The sequence below is a fragment of the Artemia sp. Qi Xiang Cuo genome, chromosome 17 (assembly GCF_049724085.1).
Source record: "Artemia sp. Qi Xiang Cuo chromosome 17, ASM4972408v1, whole genome shotgun sequence".
In the NCBI taxonomy this organism is placed as follows: domain Eukaryota; kingdom Metazoa; phylum Arthropoda; class Branchiopoda; order Anostraca; family Artemiidae; genus Artemia; species Artemia sp. Qi Xiang Cuo.
In genome coordinates, this window is record NC_142810.1 from 7,326,041 (window position 1) to 7,350,649 (window position 24,609).

Below are 24,609 nucleotides of genomic sequence, written 5' to 3' on the forward strand. Positions count from 1 at the left end.
GCCTTATGTTATTGTTACGTGTTACATATGTATGCATAAATTATTTGTTACATTATATGTTATTGTTACCGTGAGTGCCCGAAATTGGTGAATGTCCGAAATACCTTTTTTTCTCCTTGGACTTAGTCAGCCTAGCCTGTCAACTATTTCATTTTATGCAAGGTTTGATGATGACAGGTTAGGTTTTTAACCTATTTCTAAGATTGATAACCTAATTTAACTTAACCTAACTTTTACCATCAAGCTTGCATAAGACTGAAAAAGCTGATTCGCATTATATATTTTTAGATGAAAGTTTTTTTCATTTAATTGAAACTTGAAACTATTGAACTTGAAACTTATCATAGGGAGACAGCTTCAAGCCATAGAAGACGGGTTTCATAGGATTCCTTTAGGAAGGGAGGGGGTTAGAAATGAATCTGTTTTTAGACATAATGTACTTCTTATTGTATTTCCTGGACTTCTGCACTTCCAAATGCAGAAGCTGCCAATTCAATTTTGTAATTTTTTTACGAATAGCTGTGATTTATTATTCATTCCTATGTTACAACATATTAAAAAAAAAGACAAATATTCAATACACAGCCATATATAGGCGGCTTTTTAATTCTCTAACCTATTTAAAATACAGCTAAAAAAAAGAAGTCGCAGGCTTATGTGGGAGAAACCACGGAAAGTTGATATACAAGCTACAGAGACTAAAAAAAATCCGTCATAATGTCTACCAGCGTGTTTCAAAACAAATTAAATTAAAACAGTTTTTCTCTTTTCTTCGCTTTCTAATTATAGATCTTGATAGCCTTCTCCAAGTACGAGTACCTTGACCTCTTTTGAGATTTGTTGATGTGTTCGAGTCCAAGCCAAGCACGAGTGTTGTTAGTCCCTGAGGAGAAAAAAAATACGCTAAAAACTAAGCATTTGATTCTAAAGAAAATGCCATTGTCACTAATTTTAATATCAGCTGATGGCTGATTTTAGCCTATAAGAAAAAAAGTATTTAACCTGTTTTTTTAACAGCTTGTTTAAACCTATGAAGCCGAAATTGTGAAAAAAATTAATATTAAAAATTTGAATTCATATCTGAATTTTAATATTTTTGAATCTTGCAGAAACAAATATAAAATACTAAAAACTAGGCATTTCATTATTTAAAAAAAAGCTCATAGAAGGCACATACTGACAGACTGATCTCCATTTCATGGCCTTTCAGACATGAAGTGCAATGGGGGGGTTGGGGGCCATCCATCCTTTGCTTTCGTACGCTTCCTGTTTTAACTTACCACGATTTCTCCAGGTACCCACTTAGAGCAGGGTCGACTCTGGCTGATATTAGAGTCAAGCCAGTGACACCCTATTTACGGACAAAGGATTTCAAGTCTAGCACGCAAACTACTCGGCTAGAACGGCTTAACTTTCAGAAGGGGAGGGGGCATAAACAAAGAAATTTAATTTAAAAATTTAAATAAGAAATACCCAGTAATTCTGAAGAACTAAGGATTTTCAGGGGGCTGCAAGCCACAAGGTACCTTTCCTCCTGCGCACGTCCTTGACCGATAGAAGAACAAGATATGTCGGTAGAGATTATAACCCGAAGTTCATATTATGACCTTGTGATAGTACATTGGGTGAAGCTGTGTCTGAAAACTGATCCCCCGGGCCGATTCCCTTTTGCAAGAAAATTCAAACTATAATTAGCCTAGTGGGCCAAGCCTCAACTATGGACTTTATAAACAATAGTACAAACCTGCCTGTCGCAAGACGCTCAAGGAGTGGCAAGCCTCGAGGTAAATATATCCCTGGTAAACTGACATTTACGAGGTAAATATATCGAGGTAAACTGACACATGAGTATCAAATGGTTTTGTGCTGTGGTGAGTTTTTTTTTTATATCAAGTTCTTTTCGGACACTTAAGACCCCCTTACCCGAGGATGCAAGTGAAACATTGTTGCCAACTCTGTTTTTTTGAAGATTTTTTAGGCAAATTCTGCTTTACTGTATTCTGTCCAAACTTAGCTTCAACTACCTTGCTTAATAAAATCCAATAAAGATCAAATATGCCAAGTTAAAAAAGAGGAAGAAAAAGGGATGGAAGGGAAACATTGTTGCCAAGTATGTTTTTTTCTAGGAGGAATTGATCGTTTTAGTCAAAATTTACTGTCTTCTGTCAGAGCTTTGCTTTAACCAACTGGTCAAATAGAATTTGATAAAGATAAAATCTGTCAAATTGATAGTTGAAGACAAAAACAAATGAGAAGAAGAAGAGGAAAGGATAAGAGTGAAGCAAACCTTGTCCACTGGGAGACTTGAAATCTGCCAAGTCGACTCGTTGATCTGGCTCTTCTCCAACTAAACGAGTTCTACCAAAAACAATCACAGTCATTTTGTACTAAAAGATAAGAGAAGGCATTAGAATCGACCTAAAGGAACAAAAATGAAAAAAAAACATTCATCAGGCTTCAATTACCCCCCCCCCCGAACAAAAATCCTGGATACGACCTTGGTAGGGGTCAAGTTTTTAATAGACATTTTTTGTCCATTAAGTGGCCGAGAACTTATACAGTTTTCAAATTCAAATAGACTGTTCATTTCCCGCCAATACCCCCTTCTCCTAAGTACGACCCTTCCAAAATCTTGTACCAACGTTTCGATACATAAACAGAGCAAAATCTTTAGTATAATAGCTTCGTAGTCGGTCTCCGAGGTGCGAAAGCCCCAAAACCTTGATTCGGGGGTGAAAATGTTCTAAGTGCATGTGTCTTACACCATTTTGGCTTAACACAGCTACAATAATCACATTTATTAAATTTAAACCCTTTTTTTTATCATAGACAACAACCTGACATAATCCACTCAACCTGTTTCTTTTCATTACAGCCATAGAAATAGACTTTACCTTAGCTCCTCCTGTACCTCCAGAGGCGTCCGTTAACAGCCTCCAATTATCCCGCAAATGAGCTGTGGCGTAGATGCCCTCCCACTCTGGGATTAAGGATGCATGAAGGGCTCTCCTGTCCCACTCATATGTCCTGCAAAGCGTGTTTTTGGGCCTTCCTCGTCGACGCGTGTCATCTGGTTGCCACTGGAAAAGCATATCGGTAGTCTGGATCCTGGCATGCGGATAACATGGCCAAGATAACGCCATCTTCGTTGTCTGACTACATCAGCAACATCAAGCTGGTTTGTGTTGTGGCAAATTTCCAAGTTTGTTATCCTATCCTTCCATGGAGTGTGTACTGGAGTGAATACTTCGCTGATCTCCAGACTGGTCGAAGTCGTTGAAATGCCGAGCTTGCTAGGGCTATTCGTGTTCTCAGCTCTTTTTCGGAATCCCCACTAAACGAGACGGTGCTACCAAGATATCGGAAGTCGGTGACTTGATCTATGATTTCAGTCCCCAACTGGATATTCATCGGTGAGTTAGTGGTTGACATCGCTTTGGTTTTGGGGGTGTTGATATGTAACCCAAACTGCTTGGCTCTTTCGGCTAAATTGCATAAAAAGTCTTGAAGTTTGCTTTTGTCTTTCTCCATCAACCCGACATCGTCTGCGAGGTCGAAATCTTGGACTAGTGTGCTTGCAATTTCGATCCCGAATCCATCAATTTGTCTGAATATGTAGTCCTCTATGAGAATAAAGAGGAATGGAGACAATACGCATCCTTTTTTGACACATTTCATCACTTTGAAATACCTTGTATTTCCTTCGAAAGTTCTCACGCAGCATTCCGTGTCCTCGTACATTGCTATGATAAGGTGAGTCAGCTTTTCAGGAATACCGTAGAAGATCAGGATCCTCCACAGTATTGGGCGGTCTATTGAGTCAAACGCTTTTTCAAAGTCGACGAACAATATATATAGACGTTGTCTCCACTCGTTTGATTCTTCAAGCATGGTGCGCAGTGTGAATATCAGATCGGCGCAAGATCTTTTTGGTCGGAAACCATGTTGCTCCTCGCGTAAATGCAGGTCTAAGGCAGCTTGAAGTCTTGTCAGGATGATTATGCAGAAGTTTTCCGGGTATCGAGAAGAGGTTGATGCCTCTGTAATTACCACAGACTGTCGTGTCTCCTTTTTTGAACAATTTAATAATGGTTCCTGCTCTCCAGTCTTTGGGGACGTGTTCTTTTTGCCAGAGGAGGGAAAAGAAGAGTCGCCACACCGAAAGGACCGGCGGATCGATGACTTGACCATTTCTCCAGATATACTATCCTGATATAATTTCTCTGTGATATAAAGAGCATTTTAACCTTAAGCTTTTGCGGCACTGGCGTTCCAGAGCCAAACTGTTCTTACTATTATTTCCGACATCATGATCCTAGATACGACATTACCTTAAAATCGTCCAATATTTTTCTAACTTCGAAAAAAATATATGGGAAAATGAGAATATTCTACATGGTCTCGCCAAAAATCAGTGAAATCAGTTATATAAAAAAAGTACAAAAGTTACGACAAAAAAACAAAACGAACGCCGTCTAGCCTTGGGCAACACTTGGCATTTTCCCAAGCTTTGTAATTGTTTTTATATCACGAATTGGGATCATACACTTAATCACTACACTAGTTCTACCAGCTACACAAATTAAATAAATTACTCTAATCATTGCACTAAAAATAAAATGCTAAGTGCCACCAAATACTAGGCATTTTCCCAAGGTTTGTAATCGTTTTTATGTTACAAATTGAGATCATACGCCTAATTACTACACTTGTTCTACCAGTTACACAAATTAAATAAATTACTCTAATCATTGCACCAAAAATAAAATGCTAAGTGCCACCAGATACTAGGCATTTTCCCAAGGTTTGTAATCGTTTTTATGTTACGAATTGAGATCATACGCTTAATTACTACACTAGTTTTACCAGCTACACAAATTAAATAAATTATTCTAATCATTGCACTAAAAATAAAATGCTAAGTGCCACCAGATACTAGGCATTTTCCCAAGGTTTGTAATCGTTTTTATGTTACGAATTGAGATCATACGCTTAATTACTACACTAGTTTTACCAGCTACACAAATTAAATAAATTATTTTAATCATTGCACTAAAAATAAAATGCGAAGTGCCACCAAATACTAGATGGCATTGAGGGTGCTTTTGTCGACAATAGCTCCAGTTTCTACATTTTAAGTTACCCGTCCTCTTGGGCATATACATTAAAAATTATTTTATAAGAAAAAGTTTTCTATCAAAATTTTTAAAAGATCGAATAGGCTATCTCTGAATAAATTTTTAGGAAACCAATAACACGTAACAAAAATAAATTTATTATTAAAGAAACCAATAATACAATAATTTGCTTTCTGTAAGAAATATTAGGAGTAATAGATTCTCTATGATTCTTTATAGCACAGAACAGAGAGTATGGTTAACTTACAAGAGTGAAAATTGGCACTAGTGTCGGCAAAAAACATCAACGCCATCTAGTATTTAACCTATTGTAGCACAGTGGATTGATGTTCTGCTTGCCAATATGGAGCACTAGGTTTCGAACCCCGCTGCAGCAAGGTTGGGCGACAAGCTTCCTACTTGCCCCTGTAAAAACACCCAGCAACTGACGCGTCAACTCGACGGCTCAGGAGGATCCTTTTTTTTTCTAGCCTTGTACCGAACAAGAGTTATGACTTACTTTTTCAAACTCCTTATCAGGAATGTCCAGTTTCTTCTGGATTCTCATTCGAACCTCCGAGTACAATTCCCCATCTTTGATTTTCAGGTAGAAAGGGATGCCAAAAGTGGAGAAAACTTCTTTAGTATAATGAGTCACTGGGACTAGCATCTCATCATTAGCCAATTCCATTTCCTCCTTTGGAATCTCTTCAATCCTGAAATTACAAAATTTAGTAATAATACTGCTGAAAGAGGAAAGGTCGTACCCAGACGCAATTTTATGGGGGGACAGAGGGGGCTCTGGCCCCGAGCGCAGGGAAGATAAATTTCACTTAAATAATTTAACGGATACAAAAAGAAAAAAATTATAAAGGTCACGGGAAGGAGGAAAGTTGCCCAGTTTCGACCATTAAAAAAGGCACTAAAACTGAGAATCAGATGTTAATAAATGAAAATAATTGATAAACTATTAATTAATTTTTATTAAAAAACAATTAAAGAATGAATTGCTGATTAATGAATAAACTGTAAATGATTTTGTTAATAAATAAAAATTGTGTGGGAGACAGGGGAGAGGGGGCACTAATCAAGATTTTACCCCTGGCGCAAGAGAGGCTAGAACCGCCACTGGTCATATCGGATGGAGAAAGAGTGTGCATAGCTGTGTTGGCCTCAGGTGGCTTAGTGCTACAGTGAGTTGTTCGTAGCAGTAGTATTATTCATGCATAAGTATTATCCCAAATTAGTTCCGAAATTTGCTTACACGATATGCTAATAATGTAAGAACACCGTAAGTTACGAGTACTAGGGGTCTTTATTTTATGTACGTCAAATTGGGCCGAATGTTTGGAATAATTCGCCCCAATCTTTAAAAAAGTCAGTGAATGTGTGTGAATCCCGTGGCAATCTTATAATAATTTATCTCCGGTCGTTTAATTTTTGTAGTGCCGTTAAACTGAAACTTATTTGCTCTCAAGTTCCCCATACAGAATGAAAAAAATGTGTTTTTTTGTCAGATGGAAGCAGGGGTTGCTGGGACAAGGAGCCGATTTTTTTTTTTTTTCGATTTCTTTGTTGAGGTTAAACATTTTTTTGAATAATTAATCTACTAGTTAATATTTTATAATTAATAATAGTGAATAATATTATAATAATAGTTAATCTATAATTAATAATGATCTATTAGTATTTAATCTATGTTAATATGCCGACAACCTTCGTTAAGCTGTTCATGTAGGGAGTATCAACAGAACCATGTGGATCAGGGAATCGAAGCGTGACTCAACATATATTACTCTATTAATCCCCCCTTTGAGAACGGCTTGGCAAATAATATTTGGCAACATAGGGAAAGTGTGAAAATATTAGATAATGCCTTTATAGCAACATGTACAGGTGAAATCAACCGAAAATTAACACAAGAGAGATTAAACCTATGTTTACAATATATATTTAACAGGATGAGGGGGTAAATAGGAATCTCCAATTTTAGTTAAATCTTTGATTTCAACCACGCTACAACGCCAAGTGAGAAGAAACTTTGATTCCTTTTATGGAAGAACTAATGCTCAAAGCGGCAGACGCTCAATAACAAAGAAGCTTCCACTTCAGTTCTATTTGAGGTGCAATCTTACATACATATATATATATGACGGTATTGGGGGAGGATGAAGATGCCTGGTTTTTACGACTGAAATTTGGGGAAAAACCTCTAATGCTACCAGAGGAATTTGGCGGTACCCCAGAAGCAACTCTAGCTCTTACGTACGATGAATGTCGGCTTGTACTGTTCCCGGTGGTTTAAACAACCGTCAGGTGACGAGTATACTTTCCCCGTGGTTTCCGTGTGCCACACTATTTGGCCTCAGGTACCATAAAGATCGAACTCCCCCTCAAGGAAAGATCTCTGGCTTAGTATTCGATTCTTTTTCTATACAATGCTATTCTAATCTCAGTCTCGCTGTAGGTTGCCGACCCTACCTAGGCCAAGTAAAATAGGTCAGAGATATAAAGAAAGATTTCTTATCTGTATTCACAACCACATATATCAGACTCAAAAACGGAACTAAAATCACACTTCTAATTTTCCCCCAGATGGCTCAGCCGGCCGCGTGTCTGCGATGGGTGGTAGGTGGATTTTTCCAGCCAATCCTAATGCCCAATTACTGTCTTACTTCAAATGAATCGGCTTTATGCACCTTCTTTCACCCCACGACAATTCGGACCAAACCTGTTCTCTGAAAGTAGCTTTTTAGCTATGGCGAATCATCCCTAACTGCGCAATCAAAGCCTCGTGGTTTGTTTAACCAACTACGCAATTAAAGAAGGAAAGAAAAAATGGCGCAGCCAAAATTAAGGGAAAATTAATTATTATTATTGGGGGGAAAGGGAATAATTAAGGGACCAAAAAGAAAAGAATCTGGGAAGGGCATTTATCTGAAACAAACTAGGACCAACGGTCCCAACAGACGATATATGACAATATAGTGATATATGACGATATATAGTGATTTATGACGTCAGTATCATTGCTGATCCTGTATTTACCAGGGCTATGGAGTAAGTAATTTTGACACACTCCTAGTCACTTTTATACTAATAGTCCATACATTTTATTTACGGAAATTTAGATATTTATGGTTTTATTTACGGCAAAAATAGCTGGATGGCCTAAGAATCGGTCGTGGATATATATGTTTATGACAACTAGGGATTTGTCTTGTTATTAACAGAGAAATTTCCACTCCAGTCCTCTGTGAAGTGATATCTTTAGGTTATACGTGACGTCAATCACCATAGCTGATCCTGTGTTTTTTCTAAGGTTATGGAGAAAGGAATTCTGAGCCACCCCTAGTCTATTTTATGAAACAAGTTCAAAACAACTGGAAAACTCTTTACTGTGTTTCCAGATATTCTATAAAAAGTATGCTGCCTAGTATACCACTTTCGAAATATTGTAGCCAATCTGTTGCCCCAATAGTGTGCCTAAACGTCTAAAATGTATTATCTTCTTGGATAAGTGCACTACAACACACTGAAACGTTCTCGATTAATTTTTACGAATTACACAGTATATTACGAATACCGCGGCGTTTCAGTGTTATACATATATATATATATATATATATATATATATATATATATATATATATATATATATATATATATATATATATATATGTCTCATCTAGCCATTGTTATTTCCTATCAGACTCCCTCATACTAACATATATCATCGAAGGAGTAACCTAATATTTTTCTTTCATAATGAAAATCCTTTATCTGATAGAAAAACCCGCGAGGCATACGTACAGACTGGCCCGACTGATGGGAGGGGGGGGGGGGTGAGAGGACAAGGTGGGGAGTACCAAGAAAGCATATTTATGGGCCGCAACTTACCAGGAGAGTCATTACTCGAACTACTTTTTGGGTGAGACTACCTTTTTTTCCCTGTGTAGGGTCAGCCATTAGTTCTCCACTCCTCGTGAGTGCACCCATGGTATTCATTAAATTACTTAATTGCTAATAACCAGGGCCGTATCCAGGATTTTTTTTTCGTTATTTTTTTACAAAAGTTTTTTCGGGGGGGGGGGGGACAAAAAAAAAAAAAAAAAAAAAAAAAAAAGTTTTTTTTATTCATTTTTGTTACGTCGTAACATACGTCGTAACGTTTATATTCATTTTTGTTACGTCATTTTGTGAGTCGGACAAACATTACGAGGGGGAGAGGTTCAAACCCCTAACCCCTCCGCCTGGATGTGGCCTGCTAATAGCACAAATAAATAGGAGAACGAAGATAATTAATTTCTGACGCTGACTTGTATATACTCGGCTTTTTTATCATAGTTTACAAGGCGTTATGTGGAATGTTTTGTCAAATGGAGTGTACATTAGGTCACTCAGTATGCTCTATCAATTAGTTCAGTCTGTTTTGCCATAACCTGTAGACACAATTTTTATACACTGTATAACGTTATTGCAATACCATTATTTATCTTTCTTGCTTTTCAAATGCATTTGAATGTGACGTCAGGCACACGAAAGATATTTTTTCAAAAATTTAGGCTAAAGTATAATAGGCCGAAGGGTACATGTCTTGTCCTCAAAAAATACTGTCATGCTCCACCGATGGGGCCTGCGACCCACGTTAAAAATCATGGCTGTAGATAAACTGGACGAATTCTCAATCTTTAATAGTCTAAAATAACCTTTAAAATATTGGCCTAAACATATTGGTTTGAAATATTAATTTGAAACAATTATTAACAAAAAAAGGTATTGAAAAGATAAAAAAGAAAAATTTACTTAAAAAAAAAAAAACCAAAAAAAAAAAAACAAAAACACATTGTTCCTCAAGACAAAGTCAAAGATCAATAAAAGGACATGCAATCTAAAAATACTGAAACTACTTAAAATAGCCTACAAGAAACTCATTAACAAAAAGTCAATCTCCCCTTGTGTATATCTGTGCAGACAATTTTCAAATGGTGGAGAATGTATTAAAAAGAGAACTTTTAAAAAGGAATCAAAGAAGGACGTAAATAGCCTGTTGTCCCAAGGTAACGATGTCAGGGTTGTTTTATTAATGTTTTTGCTTTTAATTTTCACGGTTTTCATCGATAGGAGTCGGATTTTATCTTTTTTACTTTACTTTACATCTTTTTTTCATCTTTTTTACATCTTTATTTTACTTTACTGTTTACTACTTTACTACTTGACATTTAACTGTGACGGTAATGAAAGTTCATATTATTTAAACAGTTAAAGGTCAGATATGACCTTTAGCCATGAAGGTTACGAAAGGTCATACTATTTAAGCAGTTTTTGAGTTTGTTTTGGAAGTGGGGAAATGTTAGATATGGCATTTAGCGGGGATGGTAACGAAAGGTCATATTATTTAAATAGTTAAAGGTTAGATATATCTTATCTTTCAAAAAATGACGAAAAACAACTGAAAATAACCTAAAAAAAAGTCTATCAGTTCTTACCTGTAGGTTTTCCCAGTGCCCATATTGATATCGTCAACGGGTCTATCAGGAGGTAGAATTCCCTGAATTTTGCAGCCATGAATCTCCAAAAGACGCAATTCTCCCGATCCGTTCTCAGACAAGGGTACCTGGCGCTTGGCCTCGTCCAGCATTTCACCAATAGTTGCCTGCTTGTTTGGGTACAACATAATCTCTCGCTCTTCTTTGTATTTTGGACCAACTACCAAACACTTGAAAAATTAAGAGAACATTAGAAGAGAAAGAAAGAAGGGGATACAAGAAGAAAGAAAGGGAAAGTAAGAGAGACAAGAAAAATGGAGAGAGAGAGGGAGAGCGGGAGAAAAAAGATAAAGAGAGAAAAAGAGGAGAAAAAAGAAAGAGAAGGAAAAAAGGCGAGTGAGAAAAAGATAAAAGGAGAAACAGAGAGGGTGAAAAAGAGAGAAGGATAGAAAGAGAGAGAAAAAGAAAGAAGGAAAAAAAGAAAGGGAGAAAGAGAAAAAGAAAGAGAGAAAGAAAAAACAGATGGATAAAAAGAAAGAGGGAGGGAGAAAAAGAAAAAGAGCGAGAAAAAGAAAGAGGGGAAAAAGAAAGCAGGGGAAAAGAAAGAGAAGGAGAAAAATAAAGAGAGGGAGAAAAATAAAGAGATAGGTGAAAAAAGAAAGAGAAGGAGAAAAAGTAACAGAGAGAGAAAAGGAAAGAGAGGCAGAAAAAGAAAGAGGGAGAAAAAGAAAGAGGGAGAAAAGGAAAGAAAGGGAGAACAACAGAGAAGGAGAAAAAGAGAAAAAAGATAGACAGCAAGTGAAAAAAAAAATGTGTAACACGTACTAAGCATTTCTTGAAGATAGTGACGACCCGAGGAGACAAACACTACAGCTAACAAGTTGTTGCACCATCAAGCGGCCTGAGGCACACTCCTCCACTCCAGTTTATTCATAGCTGAACTCTCTACCCCTTCCACGCAGTTCCAATTTCATGCAATTAATATTAATAACCTCTTCTGCCCCACTCAGATACGACCTATTTTCGTTTGTCGCCAGATCAATGGCCGAAATTTTGGCGAGGAGACTCATCACCTCGCCACACACATGTGTGGCGCCATGACACCACTCCATAGCACCACACACACCAAGGATGAATTAGGCCCTGAGGTAGCATTGTCAGTGGAAAACATCCTAAGGATAAAATGTTATTCCATTGTTCTTACTTTAATTCTGAACTACAACAGAGGATAATTTGTTCTTTTCTTCGGAAATATAATCTTTTCTTTACACAATATAATATTTTGCTCTCCTATTTCAAAGAGTAAGAATAAATTGTGATTACAAAGTAGAATTGTCGAATGGGAAGTTGTCGGAGGCAGTTTAGTTTTGTGCGGCGAAATCTTTTCTTTTCAAAATGTTGTTCTCCTTCTGTTATAAAAAGGCACGAATAAACAGTTAAATTTATAATTAAAAAGTTTAGACTTTTTTGGAAACTTGACCTTTCCAACATATGAATTTAAACAATCAAAATTTGACCTGTCGCAGCCTCCCCTCCACCCCCCCCCCAAAAAAAAAACCACGCCGCAAAAAAATGTGCCTATCATATTTGCACAGAGATAGGGGACTGTAACCACCCCCCCGGTGGGGGTTTAATGTGCTTTGAGACGGGGGGGGGGGGGCAACTGTCTCTCTCAGACCTCGGTTCTCCCTCCTTCAGGCCCCAGTCGCCCAAGATGAATTTAGTTTCTTGGAAAAATCTTGTCTAAGATAAGGTTACCTATTTCCAGCATCCATAGAAACAGGTCAGTTGTTTTTAGTATATCCTTAATTTTAGGGTACTATATGGCTCAATTTTCAGTTTTCAGACATTTTCACTTGCTTTAGGAAAGGGGGTTCCAACCTTGCCTCTCAACCCCCCCCCCCCAAGATTTTGACGAAATTATATCTCTGACAACCCCCCACCCACCCACCCCGGAGTTGATCCAAAAGAGCCCCCTCCAGAAGAAATAGAATTAAAAAATCAGATGTTTCATCCTTTCTTTTCCAAACATAATCTTTAAGAAACAAATTTAAACTACCGTAATTTATTTTCATTTTCACCTTACTACCCTAACTGCCCTTTGGCCGAAATATTCAAGATTTATTTGATGACCAAATCTGGTAATACAGCTAAATTGGGACTTTTGACACCTGGACGACTTTAATTCGTCTTCAAAGGACTGATTCTGTTCTAAATAAGTTTATTGAAACAACTGAATTGCAACATTTGTGATGTTTTGACAAGTTTGACTTACCTTTGGCTTACCAGCTTTGGCTTTAACTTACCTTTATCTGTCTCTTATTTTCAAGTTCGTTAATAGGAATAGAGAGAAGTTGGTAGTAGAGCCTCTTGGGTTGGCGTGATTTACACCCCGAAAAAATGTCTTTTAGTGTCCCTTCAAAAGTGCAACGTAGGGCGCTGCTCGATACATCACGGTGGCTGTAACAAAAAACAAATCCAAATGAACTATAAAAGAGAACTAACTAACATTGAGTAAAAATAAGGGATGGATAGAAAAGGGGACAGAAAAATTCCCGCTTGTTCATAAAATTTGGTAAAAAAGACTGAGTTTATTTTTAGTCGGGTGGGGTGAGTGGAGGGTTAAAATGGCAAAAACAATTTTTAAATTCGTGGTTTCTAAAAGTTTAAAGGGGGGGCGGGCATCAGAAGAATATTGAAATGGGGGGGGGGGGTGCCTGGAACAAAAAGTATGGTTAACTTAATATGAGTGGAAACTGGCGCTAGTGTCGGCAAGACAACTATCAATGCCATCTAGCGTCTGGCGACACTTGGCATTTTATCAAGTTTTCTAATCGTTTTCTGTCAGAAACTAAGATAAGACACTTATTATTACCCAAATTTTAACCAACTACACTAACTAAACTAACTATTCTTATTATTACAAAAAAAGGCAAGTGTCACCAAACGCTAGATGTTAATGATATTTTTTCGACACTAGGAACTCTCATAATCATTTCGACACTCTCATAGATTACCCACAGTCTTTGGGCTGCGACAAGAAACATGGATTTATTAGAAAAAGCCAAATGAAACTAATTAACCATGAGAAAATGCAAGGAAGTGAGCGCAAAGTGGACAGAGAAAGTAAGAGTTAAGGAATGAAAGAGAGTAGCAAATGCAGAAGTAGGTGGGAAGAGAGTAAGGACAACATGGATGCATATAAAGGCTAGAAAGACAATGGACGGAAAGAAAGAATGTGACTCAAAATATATCTTGTGATAAATGAGTTGCACCCGATAAGTTTAAACGAAAGAATGACAAATAGGGGAAGTACCGAGAAAAGAAAAAAGAAAAATTCATTCAGAAAATGACAATTTAAAACTACGACCCTACATGGCACAAAATCAAAGAAAAGGGTGTTATAACACTAAGTTCTTGTTTGTTCGTAAATTTAAAAACAAAGAAACAACAGTCTGTTAGGAAGGAACTGAATTCTTTTTGGTTTATGAAAATTTATACATATTTACCAATAGAACTATGAGAATACATACTGTCAAAATTGAAGCGATATGGGTTTTTAAGATTTAACTGTGATATTTTACCTTAAAAGTTGTTAGGAATTAACTGAAGTCTGTTAGAAAGGAACTGAATTCTTTTTGGTTTATGAAAATTTAAACATATTTACCACTAGAACTATGAGAATACATAGTGTCAAAATTGAAGTGATATGGGTTTTTAAGATTTAACTGTCATCTTTTACTTTAAAAGCTAAGCAACCAATTTTATAAACTGACTGAAAGCAGTTCTAAAATTTAAACATATTTACCACTAGAACTATGAGAATACATACTGTCAAAATTGAAGCTATATGGTTTTATAAGATTTAACTGTGATCTTTTACCTTAAAAGCTAAGCAACCAATTTTATAAACTGACTGAAAGCAGTTCTAAAATTTAAACATATTTACCACTAGAACTATGAGAATACATACTGTCAAAATTGAAGCGATATGGGTTTATAAGATTTAACTGTCATTTTTTAGCTTAAAAGCTAAGCAACCAATTTTATAAACTGACTGACAGTAATTCTAAAATTTAATGTTCAGAGCTCAATAGGGGAAATAAACTGATTTCAAACATTTTTATTATAATAATTATTGGTTTTATAAATAAATTATCTATGTTTCTATTTACAAATTTCATTTAGCTTGTGTTCTAGCAAAGGTTTGTTCACTTCTACAGACGTGTAACTATAACTTATAGATAACGTTCTTAAAATTATTAATTGAATATTGTAAATGAGCATTTATTGTAAAGAGCATTGGCATTAAATGAAAACCATTAATTTTTAGGGGAGATTGCAGTGAACCCTTTTTCTGTTCGAAACTCGGAATAAAGGACCCAGGGATAGGAGGAGGCACTGACTGAGACTTACTTGGGCTGACTTTTGAAAAACTGTAAGTGATAGGGATCAACACCGAGGTATTCAGCAACAGCTCTGGCTAGGCTATCGTAGTTCATCTTCTGTGACAACTCTAAGGTAAAGCCAGGGTCATTCGGATTACTCTTATCGCTAAAGGTAACATCCACTCTCAGAAACAAGTCCCTGAAAATAAGATTTATACTTCAAAATACAATAAATATTATATACAATTATATGTAATCAAATTTATATACAATCAAACAAAATGAAATGACAAAAGGAAAGCTTAACACCTCTACGCAACCAAGGACATAGGAAGAAAAGAGGTCGGTGCAGGACCTAGATACCTGGAACTCCTTTCTACATACTTTAATCTCTCTTTATTTTTCTGTTTCTCCCTATTTGTCTATTTGTCTCCATATTTTTCTGTTTCTCCCTATTTGTCTACTGCATTAACACAATTGTCTTGTTTTGTGTCGGTTTGACGACTTTGGACGATTTGACGTAATGGCATGGACCTTAAGCATAAATTTACATTTGTTGTATCTTTTGCATGCCCTAAAAACACACACGTCTCTTTTTTACTGCGAATCTATTTAAATAAATTTCATTTCTGATACATTTACAATATTTTCTTACGCACTGCAAAACAATACGTAAAGAGCTAGAGAGAAAGAGAGAAAGAAAGAGAGCATCATCCAGCAGAGAGAGAGAGAGAGAGTATAGAGAGAGAGAGAGGGAGAGAAATGTTAAGCCCAAGCCCAAGAAAATGTTAGCCTAATTTGTCCATTAATGCTTCTTGCATAATTCATTACTAATATTAAATTAAAGTATATAAAGCTGAAACAAACATTCAGTCCTCATGCAGCGAGCCAACTAGAAGGCTTGGAAAGAGCGAATTGCCAGAAGAAGAAGAAAAGGGCAAGAAAAGTCCTAAAAACAGACACCGAGAATCCATTGAAAAAATAGACGGAAAAAATGTAGTTATAACCTGGATTCCTTCCCTTACAAATTTACACGTGCCTGTGCCGAACTACATAGGACAGCACATCTCAAAATAGAGCCAAGTGTACCCATGAAAGCGTACCCATCTCTAAATAATCTGTACCCTTCATAGGGTACCGCACTTAAAATGGACCCAGGAGTACCTATACTCGCGTTTATAAATATGAGGCACAAGTCTGCAACAACTTCCCCGTGGGAGATTGGGAGATGGGAGAGCTAGTTTGAGCTTTCTACCAAATAACGTCATTTCTAATCCGAATACTACAAATACTGTACCTTTTATAGAATGTGGGTCTTCTAGGGCAAGAGGCTAAAGCCCCACGTACCCTCACGCATTTCAATTGAACCACTATATCTTACCGAAATAAATACACATTTTGCGCATAATAGAAACGACTAACCTGTAATAGTCCCTAGCAATCCCCAATTCCATTTGCATATCATCTGCGTCTTTTTTCTGATAGACAATAATGTCTCCATCCATCAGCTCTTCAAGGACACTCTCAATTGGACCTTGGAGATCATCTATTCGCTCCACTAATGATGGCCGAATCTCTTCAAATAATATTAACTCAGTATCGTATGGCAAGTCTACTCGCTCATTCAGCACTGGTACAACTGACTCTACAAAATGAAATAAAATAAGAGAATATAAGGAAATAAAAATAAGGGAAGTCATTTTGTATTTCCGTATAGTGGGAACCACACACTGAAAGCTGTCTTCAGACACGTAGTTGAAGTTGGTTCCTTAGAAATTTCTTAGAAATAGTCCGGTTACTTAGAAATTCCGACTGTAACATTACTGTGGTTAATTAAAGTACACTTTGGTATCGTACATCAGTGGCGTATCTAGGGGGTTGGGAGTGGATTACCGGGTTTGATCCCCTCACCCACAAATATTCATCCCACTCCTAACTGGTCTTAAAAATGAAGGGGAAAAAACTGTGTTTTTTCTCTTCAAAAACAAAAAATGTTTTTTCGATCCGTAATTTGGTCTAAATCATGCAGGAAAACCCTTTTCCTCCGAACAAAATCCTTTTGGCATCTCCCCTCCTTCCAAAAAACAAAAATCCTTTTTGAAAAAAAAAAAAATGTTTTTGTTTATTTATCAAATATTCATGTTATATTTCTTACCACAAGAAATTTATTGAATAGAATTTCCGTACCACAAATATGAGCTCTTAAAACGGTACTTAGAAGCACGTACATGAAATACTTTTCTGAACCCTAGGAAAGGATTATTATTGGTTAAAGACAAAAGTCTTTATGTGACTATAGAGGATTCAATACCTTAGAAAATCACATCTCGTCCATTGTAAACATTTTTAGTTTGTGAGGCCAAATTATTCAGAATTAATTGGGCAGTTTTGCCAGATTGTAGGGCTTGGATCCAGAAAGACAGAAAAATAAAAACCGATGCCTGCTTTTCCAAAAACATTAGAAACACCATTTAATTTTTCCCGTTTTGCGCCGGAGATAGAGATATTCAGTTTTAATGAAGCTTAAATCATCAGAAAGGGTGAATTTCATTTTTTTTTTATTATATTCTTCTTAAATTTCAGGGAAGTCCCTAAGAACGTCATTAAAATTTTCTAGCCCACCTGATAGGAAAACGCTTACGATCAGCCCAGAGGAAATACCATTTGAGCGATTTGGGAGTTTCCTGTGGTGTTACACACTTCGATTGCAAACCTTGATGGCACGGGGGACATAAATTTTCATTATCTTTTTAATCAAATTCCATAAGCAAACCACAGACTCGTTGATGGCTAGTCCCCTTGGAGAATTCGCTAATGTTCCCTTTGTCTTTTAGACGATCAGCTGACGCTGAGACACGCAAAATGATCTTACGGCATCAAATCCCCTTAATGATCGTTATCATAAGAAGTGGGCCATAAGAAACAATGAGCAGCGAAATGTGTCACCACACTCAAGATGTTAGTTTTTGCTCAATTAATCCTTAAAAACTCAGACTTTCTGTGGATCTCTAAGGGCTCATGAAGTTCACTATACTATACTTTGTGCCATATGCATGCATTTACGCCTCCTGGAATGATTTTGGAATAACTTGAAACTATAATATTTTTTTTTAGTTTAATCTCTGTATTAGATATTCCAGAACCATATCCAAGATTTGTTTTCTTTTTTTTTGGGGGGGGGGGATAAAAATACTTTAAAAAAGGAATAAAAAAATTATTTATATGACTTTTTGTTACATTGTTATGAGTCGAACCAATTTTTCGAGGGGCGACTCAAACGCCCTAGCCCACCTCCCTGGGTACGGTCTTTTATTACCTGACGCTTTTTATGGTTTAGAACCATGCGAATTTTTGTAACTTTGTTATGTTATTATATCTGTCAATTTTTAAAACGGTGTTGCTCATGGACAAATATTCTTTACCAAAAACTTAAAGTACCAAAAATAGTGAAAACTAGATCTGATTGAACTGGTTAAATGGAAATTAACACAATCAGAAATATCTTTAAAAAAACTTCTAATTCAGTAATGCAGTTTTTGTTAATGGCGGTTGGTAAATTTAAAAAGAAAACAACTTGGGTAAAAAAACAGCAAAAAATTAGCAGCAAAAAAACAGCAATAAAAACACATAATAACAAACAGATGTAGCTTTTCTTTGAAGATTGTTTTTAGGAATCAATATATTATTAATTTAAATCAATAAAAAATCAGCTAAAAATCGCCAAAAAATCAGCTAAAAACACGACAACAAACAAATGTAGCTTTCCCTTGAAGAGTTTGTTTAGGAATTAATAGATTATCAATGTTTGAAATTTTACGAGTCAAAAGCGTTGGCAAATTAAACTAATTAGCTTGCTAATTTATTTTCACGATTCAACGTGACAAAACAGACGAAACTTGGTGATACGCTAAAAACTTCATAATTTTCAAACAATCAAAAGAAAATTCGTAGAAAACCGCGGTTTTCAGATAGACCTATGATGGGTCCAGGGGAAAATAAACTTTTTATTTTGTATGTCCTTGGTAATTCAATACATTTTTTAAATTTTTGATTCTCTGAGAATTTCAGTAATACTACATAAAACGTGGCATCAATTAGTATCTTATTATGATAAGCCCCGAAATGCCATCAGCGAGCCTTTGAACTTCGCCAAGTCAATTCGTTGTATCGATGGATTAAAAATAAAACTACAAAACACAAACATCAAAACACAATTAATGCAAAAAAGGTTAATTAAAATCAGTGTTAATTAAGATTAAAAATTTAAATCTCAAAAATACAAAAACCTTAAAAACGTAAAAAAAAATAAAAATAAGCAAGACATGAAGAGTAACTCGCCGTAGCCTCACTTATACTGACTACATTCACAGGAAAGCTTCTTTTTTAGCATCTATGAGAAAATTTTATAAGTTGCCAGGTGGAATAAGGTTCCGGAAGAACCATTCCAGAAAAACCACTTTCGAACTACTTCAAGAGAGGTTTAAAAGTTTTATAAGTTAAGCTGAATTAATAATTGATGAGGCCCCCATCAAGAAATCTGGGAGAAAGACTCAGGAAGCGTCGGGTGATTTGCCCCCAGCCAAACTTTGCACCCCCTACCAAAGACAGGTATCAGATGATTAGCACATATGCTATGCGGACTATGTGGACACTATTTGCCAAGACTGATAGGGCATCAGCTTTCACTGGCACCAGAAACATTGTAATACCAAGTAAAAGTTTAATAGGTAACAAAAAGTAAAATAAATATTAATAATCATATTCAATCACAGATAATACATTACTCTTACAACGAATAACATTTCTAAAAAATTAGGAAAATGATAACGTATAAAGCAATAACCGTAAAAAAATTCCACAGAACATTGTACAATACTATAGTTTTAGGACAAAAAACTTTTTTTTTAGTCTCAACGAGACAAACTGAAGGTTCGTTTTTTGTAAATTAAACTGGTAAAGTCATACTACTCTATGACAAAAATTGATTTTAAATCTCATAAGAGAATTAAACGCTTATAGCCTTCAGACTAAGCGTTTCAAGTCCATGATAACAAGAAAATGTTTCTACTGAATTATTAATAAGTGAGCATAAATATTAAGGGTGCTTTTGCATTATATTGGCCTTTACAAGGAAACCAGTCACGAAAAACCCATTTTTGACGGGTTAACCGCTATAGAGTAATACAATGATAGCGTGGTTTTATTGCGTATTTGATATTTAAACTGTTGTTTTTTGGGGTTTAGGAAGGGGAAAAGGTACCTAGGTTAGGTTAGGTTACGTATTTAATATACGCTATGCTTTACTCCCCCTCCCCCTTATTGCAAATATATAGCCCAAATTTGTTTCTAAACTAATATATATTCATCCTATTTTATTTTATTTCATTAGCATTAACCAAACTTGACTTTTAAGAAAGGCCCATATAATGAAAGAGTACCATATTAAGTATAGTACTGTAAAGAAAAGCTAAGATGCCTCCTTAAAGGGGCATCTTACAAGCAACAAATTACAAGCAACAAATCGAAAAATTCAAATGGCAGGTCATATATATTTATATATATATATATATATTTATATTATATTATATATATTTATATATTATATATATATTTATTTATATTATTTATATATATATTTATTTATATATATATATTTATATATTATATATATTTATATATTATATATGTTATATATATATATTATATATATTTATATATATTTGGAATCTGAAAAAAAGAAGATGCACATTTTGATTATCAGGATGAGTTGAAAAAGAATTTACCCTGGTCCTTATTTTTATCCCTTACTTAAACTAAATCCCGTATGAATGCGTTATTATGTAAGGTTCCTGGACAAGGCCGTATCCAGAAGGGTTCATTAGTCCCAGGTCTATCCATTCACCCAGCCAGAAGCGTAATATTACTTGTACTTTTTATTGCAGAAGGATCTAAACTTGCTTAAAATATGGGAAAGTTATCCTTTTTCTAAGATTTTCAGGCAAATTTGTACTTTTTCTAAGATTCTCAGGTAAATTTGTACCTTTTCATTGACAAGGATCTAAAATTGTTAAAAAAAGAGAAAAAAATATCCTTTTTCTAAGAGTGTCAGGTAAATTTGTAGTTTTTTTGGAGAAGGATCTAAACTTGCTTAAAATATGGGAAAGTTATCCTTTTTCTATGATTTTCAGGCAAATTTGTTCTTTTTCTAAGATTTTATGGTAAATTTGTACTTTATACTGGAGAAGTTAATTTCGGAGACCACACTGCCTTTCCATGATGATAAAATAAAAGTTCAAAATAGGGATAAAGTCCTTTTTAATAGACAGTGTATAATAAATTTCACAAAAAATACCAGATATTTCGGTCACATATACAGTGACCGTCATCAGTAGTATATGTAGACCGTCACTGTATATCTGACCGAAATATCTGGTATTTTTTGTGAAATTTATTATACACTGTCTATTAAAAAGGATTTTCTCCCTATTTTGAACTTTTATTTTATTTACTGGAGAAGGATCTAAACTTGCTTATAAAATGGGGAAATCAGTCTTTTTCTAAGATTCTCAGAAAAATAAGAAATCATTTCAATATGTGAGCTATGAACTTGGAGAATATACAGCTTAAGGCTTTTTTTAAAGCTATTTCTGAAAATAATAGTCATTTTAGCCGGAAATTCAATTTTAAGCCGATTATGGATCCTTAAATATGAATGGTTTACGGTACGGTTTCCGGTACACATATTTAAATAGGAACGCCAACAGCTTAAGTAAACAAGACAATTTTTAAAAGATCTATTAATTGTCTCCAAGTTGATCATGATGAATCAATGTCTTGAACAGGAAAATACTTTTTTTCAATTTAACAAAGTTGATTTATAATCTTTTCTTCAAGATTTATAATCTTGATTTCGATATGATCAAGAAGGGGTTGATGGTCTCTGTGATATGGGGTTGTGATAAACTGTAATATGAGTTCTTTTTAATTTGTTTTGGTTATTTGTTGTATTTTTATTACTTTTACCAATCATGACTGGGCCTGATCAATTCTCTATTTGTGCATTTTTGTCGACAATTTTCTTGGAGAAACTTTGCGAGAAATTTGCTGAGTAACGTACAAATGGAACAGCTTGTGTGAGTTCAGCAGTAGTGTTCGGCTGGGAAAAAATTTGAAAATAAATACCCGAGAAAAAAAGGGAAAATATTGTAACACCGTAATAAACAAGAATACTGGAAATGGTATAGAACGCCAGAAAACTGGTGTATTTTATCTATTATTTAAGACTTTTTTTTAATGGTTGAGATCTATCGCTTAGATATCTTTCACAAAAGAGGATTATAACCAAATAGTAAGTTTTTAGCCCATATTTTAACTCTTTTCTAAAACCAAGAATAACAGAAAAAGGAATATGGGGCTTAAAATTCAATTTACGAGTATAATGACTATTATATTTGGAAAGAGCTGTGTCTCTCACTCAGACTCCCAACTGCCTTGGCTTTTTCTCCAACTAGCCATGGATTGATGGCAACTTGATTTTAGTTTAAAGATCAACGAACTCGGTCACGGTCTTCGACATTAAAATCAAGTTGTCACCATTGGAATTAAAATCAATTAGCCATCAATCTATGGATAATTGGAGAAAAAGCCAAGACAGTTGATGGTCTGAGTGAGGCACAGTTGGCATAAGCGTTTTAAGGCCTTTAAAAAAAAAGGCATCAAGTGGTATGCTCACCTAATTCACGGCTCAGTACTGAAAATGTCTCCAAATTTACCGATTTTCAACCCATATTCAACGTATTTTGAATATAAATAAACATATAAACCGAGTTTCAAAAATTAAATTCGGTAGATGGATACAGCTGAACCCGAGCTATAAAATAATAGCAAAATTATTGTCTTTCGTCATATATTAAAGCTACAGGAGAGGAGAAACATAACACGCCAAAAATTGCTAAGCATAATTTTATTAGATTTGATATTTTTATTTCTCAATGAAAATGTTTACTTTAATTTAGAGGGATTTTCAATACAGCAATCCATTCTGCGAGAGAACCAGATTTTTTCCTGGAGGAAGGAGATTCAGACCAAAATGTAGAAACAGAGGAATGTAAGAATAGCAACTCAGAAATCCATGAAGATCCGAGGAAAAGATTACTTACGTAAATTAGCTGTGAGGGGAACATAGATATGTCCAGCGTAGTGGAGCTTCCGTATCCTTGGATCATAATACTTTAAAAACAGGAGGACATCCGTCTGAGGACTGAAAGACTGGAGTCCAGTCTTTGAATCTGGAGGGGCCATTTCACAGAGCACATACCACGTGCTCCCTTGGTCACACACTTCGGACACCATCTTGGAATATTCTTCTTGATTCAGGGCTCGAGGACGAACGGTGTTATTGTTCCGTAATTGAATCGGCCACAATCGGATTTGATCCGGTGGATAATTCTGGAAATAAATAGTAAATAATTTCTTAGGCCACAAAACCTTTTCCTGCCTGACCACACTTACAATTTTCTTGCCTTTCAATCATACAGGGGTCAGCTCCCATTAATTTTGGAATAACATATCGCTAATAATTTTTTTCGGAGGGGGAGGGGGAGGGTCTAGCCATGGAGGGCCAAGGGTCAGCTCCCATAGGGTTCGGAATACAATATTATTAATCATTTTTAGGGGGAGGGGGAGTTGGGCCACGGAGGGTCATTGTATCAAATCAAACAGCCTTTCCTGTTTCACCAAACTCACGATTATGGTGAACATTATCATATTTGACACTATTAATGTGTGAGTTTTTTTATTTTTGTGTTTTTTTCCTTTCTTTATATTCTATGTTTAATTTAGTTAGGTTTTTTTTCGTTGATGAGGGCTTTCGGACGTAAGGCAGAAATACTCCGACTTTTTTGTTATTTTACATTGTTTTAATTTAAATATTATACCCGTTTTCTACATTTTCATCTCGTTTAATTTGGAAGTTAACAGCAATCGATTCAATGATTGTTTAACAGAAGTACGAAGCTTGTTCTTTCCTCTACAACATACAGTAGGGACAGAGAAAAATTAAATGTAATAGCATGGTAAAGCAAAGTTTAATAAAAAAAAACGTGAACAAAAAAACTACTCATAAGCAAAATGAATGAATAGGCATATTTACTCAACTCAAGACAATACAAGACAGTAGCAAAATAATACAATCCCAATTGAAAGATGAGGTAGTAACAGTCGGGTGTAAAAAACAGAAAAAAAAGTGTTTTTTTTGTAATGACTAAATGACACATAAAGTAAATGACTAAATAAAAGAAACCAGATAGGAGAAGAAAGACGGAGCAAGCAGTTGGCGGAAGGCAACCTTGACGTCGACAAAAATAATGTCTCGTCTCAGTTCCTGATAGAGAAACAATTACAAAACTTGAAAAATGCAGTGTCACTAAATACTAGATGGCATTCATGTTTTTCCTTGTTAGAACCAAAGCCTGTTTCTGCCCTTGTAAGTTATCCATACTCTGTGTACTGAATTTCAAAAAACTTTGAAAAATCCTCTGCGAACTGAATATAACCTTAAAAGACTTAATTTGCTGTTACTATTATACTATTGGGCAAATATTTAGCAATTGGCTT

At 35.4% G+C, this 24,609-nt stretch overlaps 1 protein-coding gene across 1 annotated transcript in view; it reads right to left on the minus strand.

Annotated features, from left to right (window-relative positions):
* Nucleotides 1-573: 573 nt before the first annotated feature.
* Usp7 (Ubiquitin-specific protease 7) overlaps nt 574-24,609 on the minus strand; it is a 101,227-nt gene continuing 77,191 nt past the window's right edge. The window contains 8 exon segments of the mRNA XM_089103777.1: nt 574-883; nt 2,288-2,387; nt 5,638-5,833; nt 10,607-10,836; nt 12,913-13,066; nt 15,023-15,193; nt 16,417-16,639; nt 23,154-23,442. Of these exon segments, the coding sequence (XP_088959903.1) occupies nt 780-883; nt 2,288-2,387; nt 5,638-5,833; nt 10,607-10,836; nt 12,913-13,066; nt 15,023-15,193; nt 16,417-16,639; nt 23,154-23,442 (1,467 nt within the window). The 3' untranslated portion in view covers nt 574-779.